The 16,519-nt window shown below is 38.8% G+C and overlaps 1 protein-coding gene across 40 annotated transcripts in view; it reads left to right on the top strand.

Annotated features, from left to right (window-relative positions):
• Rims1 (regulating synaptic membrane exocytosis 1) overlaps positions 1-15,767 on the top strand; it is a 499,782-nt gene extending 484,015 nt beyond the window's left edge. For all 40 annotated transcript variants that reach the window (XM_036167469.1, XM_036167450.1, XM_036167430.1 and 37 more), the window contains 5 exons: positions 4,520-4,658; positions 6,037-6,149; positions 10,716-10,817; positions 11,608-11,747; positions 13,080-15,767. In XM_036167469.1, the coding sequence (XP_036023362.1) occupies positions 4,520-4,658; positions 6,037-6,149; positions 10,716-10,817; positions 11,608-11,747; positions 13,080-13,298 (713 nt within the window). In that variant the 3' untranslated portion in view covers positions 13,299-15,767. The remainder of the gene's footprint in view (positions 1-4,519; positions 4,659-6,036; positions 6,150-10,715; positions 10,818-11,607; positions 11,748-13,079) is intronic.
• Positions 15,768-16,519: the final 752 nt, after the last annotated feature.

Genomic DNA, 16,519 nt, shown 5'->3' with positions numbered 1-16,519 from the left:
AGTTTTTCCTCCAGCTCCCAATAGAGCCTCACCATTTGCAGTCTCCCCTAGGGTGCTATTTCAGTAAAAACTGGTACTTCTCCCTAGCCCTATTGCCTCACAAACCCTTGGCGAAAAATCGTCATAATTCCACTTATCTTGATACTTTGATAATACAGATCAAACATCATTCATCTAAAGTGCCTAGGTACAGAAGTGGTTCAGGATTTGTTATATATATTTTTTAAACATTTTGTGGTCTTTACAAACACATAATTAGATCTTAGGGGTGAAATTCAAGTCTAAACATGAAATTTATTCATGTTTCATATACATTCTACCCATAGCCTGGAAACTTTAATATAATACTTTAAACGATTTTTAAGAAGTTCAAACATGCATACAGTATATATTGATCATATTTGCTCCATACCCCTCCCCATATCTCACTCCCACCCCTCTCTGAATTCATATTTTCTCTCTATTTTTTTATAGCCCACTGACTCTTCTTTGTGCCATTCATATGCTCACAGTGTGGGCTATCCTCTGGAGTGTGATAGACATACCAGGGATACATTCCTTTTTTTTTTTTTAACTGTATAAACCTTGATAATTTATTTCATCATATTTTAGTCTAAAATACATTTTTCACTTAGTTTGAGAGGATTCAATGTTTTGTTTTTAATTTATTTTATAATTTAATTCAATTTTACATATCAGCCACGGATTCCCCTGCCCTCCCTCCTCCAAGTCCCCCTGCCCCCCCGCAGCCCACCCCCCATTCGCATCTTCTCCAGGACGAGGACTCCCCTAGGGATTCAGCTCAGCCTGATAGATTCAGTCCAGACAGGTCCAGCCCCCTCCTCCATTTGCCCATGCTGAGCAAAGTGTCCCTGCATAAAACAGGACCCTAAGAAAGACACAGGGATCGCCCAATGACAGAGAAATGGATGAGATCTACATGAGCAACCTGGATGTGACAGGTGTAAAGAAGGGCAAGGATCGAGGGAAAGAGAGCTTAGGGGAGCGGGAGATCCCAGCTGGATCAAGAACAGAGGGAGAACAAGGAAAAAGAGACCATGACTAATGAAGACCCCATTGGAATAGGAAGAAGCAAAGTACTAGAGAGGTCCCCAGAAATCCACAAAGATACCTCCACTGTAGTATTGGTGAAATTATTAAGGCCACTCCATGTAGTTAAAAGGGAGGTTTATTTTGTGGGGTAACTTACAAATGAAGGGGTAGGTTGCAGGGTCTGGCAAAGGTATAGCACAGTCCGGCTGTGTTCTCTGGAGAACTCTGCTCCATCTACCTCCAGTGTCCAGCGTCCCGGAACCAAGAGAGAGCCCTCCTCTTGATCCTCTGTCTTCTGCTCCCTCCTCTGCCCCGCCTTGTGGGCGTGATCATTACTGAAGCCTCAATGGGGGTTGGAACTTCCAGGCCAATGCTGGGATGGCTATCCACTACACTGTAGACTACTGGCAATGGTCAAGAGAAAGCCCAAACTGATCTACTCTGGTGATCAGATGGCCAGGGATACAGTCTTAAAGAAAACTGACTTTCCCTATCCCAGAACCCCTTTTAGTCTTCCTATATATTGATTACAACCCATCCCAGAAGGAAGTTTGCTTGTGACATATCAGCACCCCAAAAGTTTGGGACTTCTGAGGTAGTTCTGATTTGAATTTTGGGATTAGAATATGTAACTGTAGGTGCATAAGCTGGATGTTTGGAACCTTGGGCTTATACAGGGAGACTCCTGGAGAGAGGGGACTGGACCTGCCTGTACTGAATCCACCAGGTTTAAATGAATCCCCAGGGGAGTCCTGGCCCTGGGGGAGGTGGGAGTGGAGTGGAGGGGCTGGTGGAGGGGGGGGAGGACAGGGGAACCCATGGCTGATGTGTAGAATTAAAACACAAATATAATAATAAAAATAAAAAATAAAAAAAGAATATTTAACTGTATACCCATCAATTTCTCCTATCTCTGAAGCAGAATCTAACCAGTACATAGGCATGAATGAAAAACACTCCAACAACACATTGATTTCTTCAATGAATTACACCCAAGAAGTAGGCACAGTAAATAAACAAATACATTACAACAGCTTGTACAGTGGTCATGAATGAAGTTCGTTCCCTCAGTAAGTTTTGTTCCACAAAAGCAAGTCACGTGGAAAAGACAAGAGACCAAAAGAGGGGTGGAGGGGAAAGCACTCCTGAGTCTCAGGTGGGAAAACTGGGGCATTGCTGGGAGTGCTGGTAGCACTGTAAGGGCCACATCCTTTCTGGAAGGGCAGTTTAGAAATTGCATTGGAGATCACTAGCATTTTAGTTTGTAGGAATTAATTCTGTAACAACTTCCTTATTGTAATTGGAATGTCCATAAGGGAAGACACAGTTTGGTTTGAAATTTGCATTGCTATCTCATACGGCAATGCCATCATTTTAGTATGCAATACTGAATGGAATGAGAAAGTTGCACACTAGACTATGTAATGTCCCCTTGGTGAGTTTAAAAGTGCCCTCCTAGATGATAGGGATGGCAGTGAGCAGCACTCGTGTACTACCTGTACTCCTGCGTGTTGGTTTAGCTGCAAAACAACAGCAATTAGATTGAAGTTTTATGACAGACAAGGCATGAAAAAAGAAAGATAATTGTGGTGATATATTGTGTCCCCCTAATATATTGTGTGCCCTAATAAACTTATCAGAGGACAGAACAGCTACTAGGTAGACATGGAGGCCAGAAAATGGTGGCACACCTTTAATCCTATCACTTGGGAGTCAGAGATCCATCTGGATCTCTGTGAGTTCAAAGCCACACTGGAAACAGCCAGGCATTGTAACACATGCCTTTAATCCCAGGAAGTGAGCTTTTAATCCCAGGAAGTGATGACAGGAAGCAGAACGGTATATAAGGCGTGAGGACCAGGAACTAGAAGCTGTTAAGCTTTTTTAGGCTTTTGAGCAGCAGTTCGGCGGAGATCCAGTCGAGTGAGGACTCAGAGTTGCAGTCTGAGGAAATGAGATCAGCTGAGGAACTGGCAAGGTGAGGTTGGCTGTGGCTTGTTCTGTTTCTCTGATCTTTCAGCATTCACCCCAATACCTGACTCTGGGTTTGTTTTTATTAATAAGACCTTCTAATAATTCATGCTACAGATAATAGAGTAGGACAAGGGCATAAAGACTATCTTCAATGTTTGCTATTTCTGTCATACTAGAAGATTTTATAATGTACATACTTTGGCTTTAGCAAAAATACCAACAAGAAGACGAACAGTAAAAATGTAATAAACCCACATTAAGTCTATTATATTTTTCATTACATAATTTATAAAAGACCAAAGTGAGAGGGTAAAATGTAACCATTTATATGATATGTTTAAGAGTGTATGTAAGTATCCATATTTGTGAAAGATAGTGGCAAGTGAAAATTTTATGTATATGCGCATATTTTGTATATAGAGAGTATTTACATATTTCTAATGTGTTTTAAATGATGAAACCCAAAAAAGTGAAGCAGAAATGTATATGGAATGTGTCTATGGGAAAAACCTTAGTAGTTTGTCTTACCTGTTGGTGTTGATTGTATGTATAATTAAGTAAACATTTTAGATGTTCACTGTCATGCTGTGAGTACAATACTGGCTAATGCATTGCACAGGGCTCAGAGACGTTGTTCTGAACTTACTTTACAAACAAGTGAAAGGAGCCCAGTGTGGTGGCACATATGTATAATTCCAGCACGTGGCAGCTGAAGCAGGAAGTTTGGAAGCTCAAAGCTGGCCATTGCCACCTAAGGAGGACCAAACCAACTTGGGCCACATAATAAGACCCTATCTCAGAACAAAAAAATGAAATGAAAATGATGAACTGGTATATAGTACAAATGGATACGCATTCCCCCCAAAATGGCAGGCAGGTCATCTGGCTGAATCAGTTGGCTGGAGAGAGTCATATTTCCTTCGAATGAAGGTAATTTACACCTGTTCTACCTAACTCAGTAACCCACACACCATCGCAGATTAGGATAAATTAAGATGTCAGAAAAACCCATCAAAGAAACTGAAGAGTTACTGTTTATTAATATGAAGGTTAGTGGTACACGGAAGCTCCAGTGATACAGGGTTTTTCATTTTGGGAAGTCTCCCCATGTTTGTAGGATGTGGCCCCTTCTTTAGGTCTACTTCCACACAGTTGCCCTGTCTCAGATTAGGAGTCACCTGTTAAATTGCTCAGTATTATTTCCTATCTAACAATGCAGTGTCAGATCCATTTTTTTTTCATTGAAGTTGCCATGGCCATACTACCTAGTTCACTTCTGTTCACAGAGATTCTGGCCATCCCTGGAGCTGTGGGCTGTCCTACTGGCTGCTAATCTCACAGAGGAGGAACTCTTTGGGCAGAGATTCAATTAAGCGCATAATTCTCTTCGGCCATTGCTGTTCTTACTGAACTTTTAATGCTAATGGAAAGTACCTGTCAGGGGAAACTGGGTAAATAACACTTGGTGCTTGTTCCTGTTTTCTCCCATCAGAGTCGGGCCACAAGAAGTTAAAAAGTACCATCCAGCGAAGCACAGAAACGGGAATGGCGGCTGAAATGCGGAAGATGGTCAGACAGCCGAGCCGAGAGTCCACTGATGGCAGCATCAACAGTTACAGCTCAGAGGGAAAGTAAGAGGCGTCATGCTGCATGTGGCCTTAGGATACGGACTGTTTAGGATTTCCTTCTGTGCCACTTACCACATAATCAGAAGTTTCACCATCTGTTTCAAACCTGACATCCCGTAAACACCTGCCAACATGTCCCTGCACCTGCTCTAACCTGTCAAAGCAATAATTCGAAGTCCTTCACTGAGCAGGTCGTATAGAAATGCCACATTTAATGAATTCTTTCCTATAGGAAACATACGGCCAAGCTCCGCTACCAGAAGCTGAATGAAAATTTAGAAGTGAGAAGCTGATTTCTAATTCTCCAGTTTCTCTCAAGACTATTCTGAGCTGTATGATGCTGTGAACCCGATGTGTTTTACATAGAAGAGCTCACATTTTTCTGTTTTAAAAACACCACTAATTCATTTTTACCCCAGCATGAAGAAGAAGAAAAAAAAAAAAAAACCCAAAAAACAGGTTCAATCTACCTCATTTTTCCAGTTAAAGCTTTTTAGTTCTAAAATTGGTTAATTCTGAAAGTATATAAGAACATTTTTTTATTTGTGAGAATTTTTACTAAGTTGTGTGGTTAATTAACAAAATCTGAATATTCCTATGTTTAAGAACTCTGGGGTTAAAACTAAACTCTTTCAGAGGAAATGCTCCTTTCAAGTAACCATATGCTTTAGCCACTAGTGTTTAGTGAGGTTACAAGAGATGAACCACTTACAAGGTTTTCATAAATCCACTTAGCATCATTCTATCCACCTTAAAAACCACTCAAATCTGAATAAGTTATGGTCTGTGAGATAGCTTCACAGATAAAGCATGCCCAGAACCTACAAAAGGGCAGAAAGAACTGGTTTCTGAAGGTTGTCCTCTGACCTTTGTACACAGCCATGGCATGTGAATGCCTGCACACACACACACACACACACACACACACACACACACACACATGCACACACACACACCTTACATCATACACTCACACTTGTAATAATAAATACCAATTTTCAAACTTGAAGACATTAAATGTTTTCTTTGTAAATAAGAAGCTTTATTGTCCTAAACTATTTATTAAATATATTAGCAGCTGTTTAAAATGTTCACATTCATGTCATTTAATGCTCATGAATAAACATATGAAGTTAATGACATTAAATTATAAATATCTAGCACAGTTGACATATTAAAAATTATTAGAGAGGCCTCCTTGAAGTGAAGTTATAAACCTCTTCTCAATCAGTATTGACCCTCATATGCTTGGCTCATAGGTAACATAAATAAACAGTAAGCCAACTGCCAACTGGGGTATGTCTGCTGCTCAGAACGACTAAGGAAAGAACTACCCAGAAGAGAAGTCTAAATTGTTTTTGTTGTCGTTTGTTTGCTGTAGCTTAATATTTCCTGGAGTTCGTGTTGGACCCGACAGCCAGTTCAGCGACTTTCTTGACGGACTGGGGCCAGCTCAGCTTGTTGGCCGCCAAACCCTTGCCACCCCTGCCATGGGTAAGGATCGTTTTACTGCAGTTTTATAGTTGACAAGGTCATTTAATGTTGTATAATAGTTCTACAAATGAAAGAAGTATTACTATCCTCAAACCTAAGGCATAAATGACATTGAAGGAACACAACACAGTTGTATGTTAAGATTCACAAGACACAAGCTTAAAAAGTAAAAAAAAAAAAAAAAAAAAAAAAAAAAAAAAAAAAAAAAAAAACCACAAAAAAAAATCAGCAATGAATGCTTGAAAGAAGCGTGGCTATGTAGCCTTGTGACAGATAAGGTAGGATTCATGTCTGCCTGAAAGCCATGTTCCTAGAGAAGATGAATACCTCTAGGGAGCCTTCATTGGGGTTCTCTTCCACTGGAGGAAGTTTTATTTCTTCTTTTAAGAGCTGGAGGTCAAGAATTTGAGACACACAGTTGACCCACCCTTCTCCTAGTTCAGATTAAATGGTCTGTCTCTACGTTGAGAATATAGGCAAGCTGGATATAAATAGGAGGGTCATTAGACATAGGGAATTATAATCACCTAAGTTATCCTTTGAATGGATCAGAGATTGCACACCGTTTATAGAAATAAAAGTAAATCATTTCTGAAAAAATACAACCATGATAACATAGTTTTCAGAAAACAGTATTGTAAATACAATTGCCAGATATCAAGCTCAGATGACAGGCAGAAAGGAAAAGGAAGACATTTATTTTAAATGCAACAGCAGTAGAAAATAGAAACCAATTCAAACTGAGTTCACATATTTCAAGTTAAAGAGGTAGGAAATTAGGGAGAGAGAGGGATGTCAGGGGTTAAGGGCACTAGTTGCTCCCCCAAAGCACCCTACCTCTCAGCACCTATATTCTGAGGCTGGATCTGCAGCTCCAAGGGATCCAACACCTTCTTATGGGCTCACAGATCACAAGGCACACATAACCATAACTCCCACACAGGGCACACCCATATATACAAAGTAGAAATAAACCTTTCAAATATTATATGGCTCAAGGGGCTAAAAGAATAAATTTGAGAAGTATATCAAATAATGAAAAGTTAGTTTAAAAAAAAACTCTAATCTAGAACTAAGAAATGTAGTTAACTGAAGGATTGAAAGATTGCATTATTTAAGCAAAGCTAGGAAGACATTGATTAACTGAAGGGTAAGCCATAAGAGGGTATCCAGAACTAATTGGAGAAACAGAAGAATGAAAAGTATACATAGGAAGATAAGGAAAGGGAAAAAAAACAGTTCTAATATATGTATAATCATTGTTCCAGAACACAGGAAAAGAGTATATGGGAGAAGCCACATTTTAAAATTCATTTATTAAAAAAAAATTCCCAAACATAAAGTCTGTTTTTAATTGAAAATAGATTCCCTTATCATACAATACATCCCAACAACAGTTTCCTCTCTTAGCCCATACTTCCATAAGTGTCCATTTTTCAAAAATGCATGGCTGATTTAATACCTGAAAAAGAATGTAATTAATCATATTAATCAAGAAAGAAAATACCCAATTTGACATATAGAAACATGTTTGATGAGATTCCATATTAATTTGCAGTTTTAAAAAACAGCAATTTGGGGGACAGGGAAGAGCATTCTTAGTCTGATAGCTTTACAAAATACACATCATACTTGTCCCCAACACTTAAATCCCATGCAGTGCTGGTAGAATTTTGATGCCAGAACATGACTGACTGGGATAATATGGTGGCATCTAGCAAAAATGAAAATGTGTGTACACTGTGACTCGATAATCCTCCCTCTAGGAATATTTTCTCAGGAATTTCTTTGTAGTATTCTTTGTAATAGTTCAAAATAGAATACCTCAATCAGAGGTTAAATAAATTAAATACACAAAACAGAAAGTTCCATAAAGGGCTGGAAAGATGGCTCAGCGATTCAGAGCATGTACTACCATGCAGTGAATCCAAGTTCATTCAGAACCCATGTCTAGTTGCTCACAATCACACAGTATCTCTAGTTTCATAGGGTCTGCTCTCCTCTTCTCGCCTTTGTGGACACATGTACTCATGTGCACATGCATACACACACACAATTAAAAATAAAGCAAATTCTGCAGGTGGGGGACGTCAAGATCATGATGGGAAGACCGGCCACACTAGTGGAAGCCCATGAACTGTGGACTAGTGGCTGTGGAGCCCCCATGGGACTGGACTAGGCCTTCTGGATACAGAAGATAGTTGTTTGGCTCAAGCTGTTTGGGGGGCACCCAGGCAGGGGGATTGGGATCCATCTCTGGTGCATGGGCAGGCTTCTGGGAATCCAGTGCCTGTCATATGATGCCCTACACAGCCTTGATGCAGTGGGAAGGGGCTTGGACCTGCATAGGCTCAGTGTGCCAGGCTCTGCTGACTCCTCATGGGAGACCTCGATTTGGGGGGTGTGGGGATTGGGGGTGGCTTGGGAGAGAGGGATGGGAGGGGGTGGGAGGAGGGAAGAGGGAGCATCTGTGGGTGGTATGTAAAGTGAGTAGAAAGTTTCTTAATAAAGAAAAATGAAAAAAATTACATAAATGTTAAAAAGAACAAATTAGATTACATGTCAGCATTAACTGATAGCTACAGAATGACAAACAAAGTTGGGTTGGGGAGATGGCTCAATGGATAAAGCACTCGCCCTGCAAATACAAGGACCTGAGTTCGAATCCACTGAACCTGCCTTACACTGGGCAGAGTGGCATGAATCTGTCATCTAGTTTCTCCAAAAGTGAAAGAGGACCCTGAGATAGGACACAGTGGCAAACAGAGACACTGTCTGACACAAGGTAGCAAGCAAAGACCAACACCTGAATTTGATCTCTGACACCAGAGGTGCACACACCTACAGAGACAGACCCACACACACTTACACACACACACACACACACACACACACACACACACACACACACACACTATGTTTCCAGAATGGAAGAAATTGCTAAGGGGTACCATTTGTACAGACATTTAATATATAGAATTTTATTTAAGATAAACAGTTATCAAGTTATCAAAAATGCCACCTACCAAAAAAAGATGTATGAAGAAATAGAAAGTGAGAGTATTCCCAAGTAAAACTGTTACTTAATGTTACCCTCCTCTAAAATCTTGGGGAAATAGTTCCAAATAGTTTTACAGATGGATTTGAAAACCATGAACACAAGAGACATGAAAATTCTGAAACAAATACTTCCAAGATATAACAAGAAGAGGTCTATATCTAACTCAGTCTAGGTGATACTGTCAATTTTTATATCAAGACATGTTTGAACTACAAAAATCCTGATTCCCTAGGAATCAGAAATGGTCCTTTCACCATCATTTTGGCTAAAAAAAATACCTATTCTAAACTAATATCAGTGAGTGTGAGAAACAGGAAGACATTTTGTTGATAGCACACATAGGCACAGACTTTTAAAAGGATGCTTTTCAATATGTGTGGAAGTTTTGAATGTCCAGCAGATTGGCACATCTCTTATAAAGAATATTTGGTGACATGTGTGGGCATTTTGACTGTTCAGATGGTTAGATCTATAAACTTAAAATCTGGAAATGTATTATTCAAGAAATAACCAAAAAGCTGGGCAGTGGTGGTACAAGCCTTTAATCCTAGCACTTGGGACACAGAGCCAGATGTCTGTGAGTTTGAGGCCAACCTGGTCTACAGAATTGAGTTCCAGGACAAACACAAAAAAACTACACAGAGAAACCCTGTCTCAAAAAATAAATAAATAAAAGAAAAGAAAGAAAGAAAGAAAAGAAATAACTAAGAAAGTATTTGACAATTCTTACAAAATTACCCATTATTGTTTAAATTGTAGCAATTTGAATAACCCATATTTCCATCAACAGAAGATTCCTTAAATAGGTGAAAATTCTGTCCATTTGGTGGTATAGAGTGTCAAAAAAACAAAAATACATTGTCATGTAGACAAGATTTATTAGGTTGTTGCAGTAGTTAACAAAATCATACCAGTGACTTTTTCTCAATATCAAAATTCAGACAATTGCAACTTGCCTTTCCTAAGTAAATATGTGACATAAGAGCAAGAAGACTTCACCAGAGTTCATACATCCTGTAAACACTTAATTTTGTGGTTAGTAACTCTTTTTAAGTTAGTGTGCAAATCTCTAAAGATGGATTAGGGAACCATTGAGATGGCTCAGTGAATAAAGGTACTTACTTGTCCAACTCAAGACCTGGGTTCAGCGTTAAGACCCACATGGTGGTAGGAGAAAACCAAACCTGGCAAGCTGTCCTCTGATTTACACACACACACACACACACACACACACACATACATGATGCACATGCATCAAAAATTAAGTAAATGTTGTAGAAACTAAAAGTGTATTAGTACCAGAGCAAAATTTGAAAAAAAAAAAAAACTTTTAAAAATTGATTTGGAATATGAGAAAGAAAAGTGAAATTGAAAGGAGTGTGCATGTCCGCTCTCATCAGCCATCATAGAAATAACTCTTCAGCATCTGCCAGTGTTCCTCCACGTTTGTTTCTTGTCTCATGACTTGAGTAGAAGCTGAGATTTTGTTTTGTCTCCTCTTTCAGGTGATATCCAAATCGGTATGGAGGATAAAAAGGGCCAATTGGAAGTTGAAGTTATCAGAGCCCGGAGCCTTACACAAAAACCTGGCTCCAAGTCTACCCCTGGTAAGGAAAAGTAGCACTGATTTGGCAGGGCTCTTTTAAGGCATATTTAACAGTTATGTGTATATTGATTTGCCTGCAAATCTGTACATCCATGTAGTGCTCATAGGGGCCAGAAGAGGGCATTGGACCTCCTGAACCAGGCGTTACAGACTGTTGTGAGGTGCCATGTGGGTACTAGGAACTGATCCTGTATTCTCTACAAGAGTAGTACGTGCTCTTAACTATTGAGATAACCCCTTCAGCCCCTGGTCAAGAACTTAAATATGGAAAACTTTGAAAATTTTGTTACATTTGTGTTTATGTTTGATCTTAGCCAAAAGGGTAAGAAAATAACGCATTTGAATCTTACATGCTTGATTTTGCTTTTCTGTTACCTTTGAATTTATAAAAATTGATATAGGTTTTCTTTTTACAATTATTTTATTGGAAAGTACTAGGAAAATGCTGTTGTTTTTCAAAAATGTAATTGTAGCCATTTCTTATGCTAAATAGTTTTTCTGCCTACCTAAAACCACAAAAGAAAAAACAATGAAGTGTAAGATGTGAACCTGCACTGTAATGCCAGCCCTGACTCAAGTAAATAAGTCAAGACCACTGTGTGGGCATTTTCTTGAAATGAGGAAAGACACAGCAGTAGAGATGTGTGTATGGATTGTAAGGAGTAGAATTTTTAAGAGGAATGGAAATGTACATACAGTAAGAATCTCCAAGTCTCCAATAAGATATCAACTAATAAAAATAGAGTTAGTTCAAGCAATACATTCTTACATGTCTACTCACCTTTGTTTAGCACCCTATGTGAAAGTATATCTTTTGGAAAATGGAGCCTGTATTGCCAAAAAGAAGACAAGGATTGCACGGAAAACTCTCGACCCTTTGTATCAGCAGTCCCTTGTGTTTGATGAAAGTCCACAGGGTAAAGTTCTTCAGGTCAGTGAGACTTTGCTTGTCTAGTTACAATGATATCTATTAGCCCAACTAAAGATATGGATAGCACTGAAGAAAATCAATTCAGTAAAACCTAACTTACTAAAGCCCTTGGGTAGAAAGAAACTGGTCAATTTATAATATGCTGTGTATAGTATTAACAATATCTGATGTACATAGTAGAAAGAAACAAAATTTAATGTCTTTCCCTTTCCCTCCTTGTCTCTCTGTCTTCTTCAAACCTTGACCTTTTGGTCATCTTTTTTTCTCTTAATATCTAGCCATAATGAAGGTAGATGATATAGAGTAAGTAGGTAATGTTGATGATAAATATGTGGATGATAGATGGAAAGATGATGACAGATTATAGATAGATGATAGGTAAATAGATAGATAGATAGATAGATAGATAGATAGATAGATAGATAGGTAGATAGGTAGATAGGTTTATGATAGATAGACATAGATTAGATAGATGATAGGTAGGTAGAAAGATACATAGAAAGATACCATGGCAAAAATGATAGAAATAATTGATTGGTTGTTACTCGATATCAGACATGAGCTATAAAATGGAAGAACATAGAAAAAAGAGAATTGAGACCAGCAAATAGCTGTTGTCAGGTACTTCCACACATACCTCTTTTAAAGTTTCTAATGACTTTGTTCTCTAAATATCATTATTTCTATGGTAAAAAAATGTATTTTGGGATCACAGAAATTAAGTAATTTGTCAGTGTAACAGTACATTGAGAAAGTGGGGTTCAACAGGTAAATAGTTCACAACCAAACTTTTATAAATGACCCTAAGATTAGAACGCAGACCCCAAAGATGTGTGTAATGGAAGGCTTGTCTGACACCAGTGTAGTTAATAGTAATAAGTGTCTGTGTGCTCACTTGCTCACTACTCATCTGATCAAATCTAACTATTGAGCAAATCCTCAGGAGATACTACCTTCAATTATTTCTCTATCTGCCCATGCACTACCAAGTCTGCAATTTAAAAGAAGGATGCATGCTTTCATTCTGTTTGCAAAAGCCATTGAAAATGTATTTCATTGGATCCTCAGTCAGACTATTTGTTTTGCCCTCCTAGATATACAGATTTTAATTTTTGTATGTCTAGAGCCTCACCATTGTTTGTTATACAAAAGTCCCACAAGGGCAGTGCTGATTTATATATTAATAGCATGTTTAGACATTTGTTTGCATGCTTTCTCTTAGATGTTCTTGTTTCTTAACCTTTACCTACACATGCTTTTACAGAATGAGAGATGTGAACCCCTCACATGTGGAAAAAGGAAGTTCAAATTACATTGCATTTCTGTCTACAGGTGATTGTCTGGGGTGACTATGGAAGAATGGACCACAAATGCTTTATGGGTGTGGCTCAAATCTTGTTGGAAGAACTTGATCTGTCCAGCATGGTAATTGGATGGTATAAATTGTTCCCTCCGTCATCACTGGTGGATCCTACACTCACTCCCCTGACCCGTCGGGCTTCCCAGTCATCTCTGGAGAGTTCATCTGGGCCTCCCTGCATCCGATCATAGTAAACTCTTATCCTGCCAACCAAACTTCACATTTCAGGATAATTATCAGAAACCAGATATTTCATGATCAAGAGTATTGTTGGAGACAGACAATCAACTTGTGTTTTGCCTGTAGTAGTTTTTTTGATGTGTCCCAATTGTTGTTTAAAACATGGCTTCATATGACAGAACAAGGCAGTCATTCAAATTATAGTAAGAAAAGGCGTGCTAGTGAGAGTCACTGATGCTTCTAGCAGATAGAAAGAGAGGGAATGTCAAGTTCACACACACACACACACACACACACACACACACACACACATACACACTAGAACAAACTGGAAACTCTCACTCTGTGAAAATTTGTACTCCACACGTTTCTGCACAGACCACAAGCAGGATGATTTCCCTGTTTTAGGTTGTTTAGTTCTTACATGTGCATTAGTTATTTGTGTAGTGTTCGCTGGTTCTTTTCTTTTCTCCTCTCGTCTTTGCTTCGTCGTCTTCACAGCTTTTGTTATTTCCACCAGTTTTTCATTTCTGGGCTTTGTTTTTCTTTGCTTTGTCATCATAGGGTTAGTGGTGATAATAGAGGCCCTTCCCTTCTTTTTCCAAGAGCACCAAAAAGAGGGCTGAAGCAGTTTCTGTAGCATTTCCCCCCCGCAAAGTTTTCAAAAGCTGGGCGAAGTGAATCCAGGGAATCCAGGGAAGTCAATTACAATTCTTCCAAGTCTTGTGTGTGGAACCACTCACACCCCCAGAAAAAAAAAGTTCACCTTCCAAACTAGTCATCACAGAATCACTTTTCCAATGAAGAGTGTATCTGTTTGCATTCCAGATAATTTGTTTATGTTTTTCATTGTTGACATGGAAGAGTTTAAAGTCAATCTACAACTAATGCTGGGAATGAAGGCTCACCACATGATAACACTTTGGAAACCCTTTTTGCAATGCCTTTTACTACCAGATACAAAAGAAAAAATGCTCACATGTAGGAACCATACTCTCAACTTCCTAAAATGGTGACTAAGAGTGGATTTGAGCCTAAGACACTTTCAGCTATGCCCAGGCTTCTCAGCCATGCCTCAGTGTAGACTCTCCCATCTGCCCTGGAAGGAGCATGGTATGAGCTGTTTAATATTGCACTGGAAATTCCAGTTAATATACTCTGCACTAAACTAATGTTTTTTATTGGATTTTAATTTATATTTCTTTAAGGTCAATGCAAGCACAAAGCTTGATTTTTTAATGCACAATATCTTACTTTGGGGAAAGAAAAATAATACAGTCAAATTCCAATGTGCATATTTCTCATTTGAGTTTTCTTGGCCTTGGATTTCCCTTGTGACTGACTGTATGTGTATGTGCTGCAGGCGCCTGGTCCTGCAGCTGCATCAATATGCTGTCCCTCCTTTTATGAGTCGTTCAACTTTTGTGATTTCACAGTTAGAGCAGCATGACTTGGAGCTGTTCAAAGCTGCATGCACATTTTGTATAAAAAATATGAAAAAGAAAGAAAAAAAAGCAAAGAGACAAAAGGTTATTTAATAATGTATGTTAGTTCCACATAGGCCAGCTTGTATGTTGCATGTACTTGTACAGTTTGCTCGTTAATTAATATACTGAAATAATCAAGAAATCTAAGCCATCCATTTTTGTTATAGACATTTTGCAGGTTTTAGCTAGACTCAATATGTGGGTCTGGGGTTAAATGTCTATAGATGGACTTTATTTTTTACCCTCTGGAAAATGTGACGTAGTAGGGACCAAATTCCTTCTAATAAATATTTTGGTGTAGATTCCTCCTGTGGGGCTGTAACACATGTAGACACTGTGTACACACTAGGTTTTAATCCATAGACATATTGCCTGCACAAAGTGAATTATTTATTATTATTTACACATGTCAGAATTACCTGCCCATCATTCCACAGGGCAAAAATTGACCACCACTCACCATGCTGTGCAGGAAGAAGCGAATCAATTGGTGCACTTCTATTAGATTCCGTTCTGTCTTAGTGGCCAGCAATTAATGGATTATAATTGGGTAGTACCTTTCTATTTTGACCACTTGTCTTAACACTCCCCTGTGCTTTTCAATGAACCTTCCACTCGTGTATGTAAACATGTTTAATAAAATTTACTTTTCATGTCAGTCAGTAGCCATTTGTGTTCTATGTTTTGCCAGCTTTCCATTGTGGGTTCTTTGGTGCAAAATGAGAGCCAGTTGATGGGAAAGGGAGGCCGGGGTTTGCTGTCTGCTGCGGGCATTTGATTGACTTGTCACTGCACTTTATATGTCTTAACTTATGACCTGAAAGGTACTTTGCATTACATACGAGTATTCACTTTGTCAGCTTGTCTAAGTGAGCACATGACTATACTTCTGAAAAGTGGCATTATTAAAAACAATAAATCTCAGTAAGAATCAAATGAAGGTTGTTTTTCTGCTGCTGTTTGACTGTGCTAATAAAAGAGATAACTCTGTTGTCCAGTTGACAAATCATTTCAAGTTATATGACATATTGAAGTATCAATTCTTGCGCCTCTTGTCATAGTGTCTTGACCTTCTCTCAGTCCTTTCCTTCTAGCCCATTACCTAGCTTATAGGACCTTACTTAAAATAGGCTGACTTGAAATAAACTAATTCTGCCTTGACTCTGTCACCAAAATACCATCTTCAGTACTCATGTAAGTCGACTTGTGTGTTAAAAGAGACAACATCATGTTTCTTAACTTCTTTTCTTAGACTATACTGGCATCAACTTAATAAGGAAAAATAAGTACTGTGGTATCAATATCATATTTGACATAGATAAGCAACTTAAGATGTGACACCAAGACAGGAGGCGGTAGCACATGTCTTTAATCCCAGCACTCAGAAGGCAGAACCAGGAGGATCTCTGTGAGTTTGAGGCCAGCCTGGGCTACAGAGCAAGATTCAGGACAGGCACCTTAACTACACGGAGAAACTCTGTCTTGAAAAACAAAACAAAACAAAAATGTGACACCAGTATTTTGTAATTTTAAAATAATTATGTGGCTTTTTGCCCACTGAATGGTCTCATTCATTGGCCTACAAAAGATGAAGTTATTTATTATGTGAGGTTGAGAGGAGGCTAAAGCTGAGTTAAGTTCCATTTACAACAAACTATCTATCAGTGAAGCTGTTTCACATGTCTTCATTAACATATGTCTGGATAAGGGCAGAGGACAAACCTGCCATAGACACTAGAGGCAGC

The sequence above is a fragment of the Onychomys torridus genome, chromosome 18 (genome assembly GCF_903995425.1).
Source record: "Onychomys torridus chromosome 18, mOncTor1.1, whole genome shotgun sequence".
NCBI classification, from domain to species: Eukaryota; Metazoa; Chordata; class Mammalia; order Rodentia; family Cricetidae; genus Onychomys; species Onychomys torridus.
This window is presented reverse-complemented; position numbering and strand designations above follow the sequence as displayed.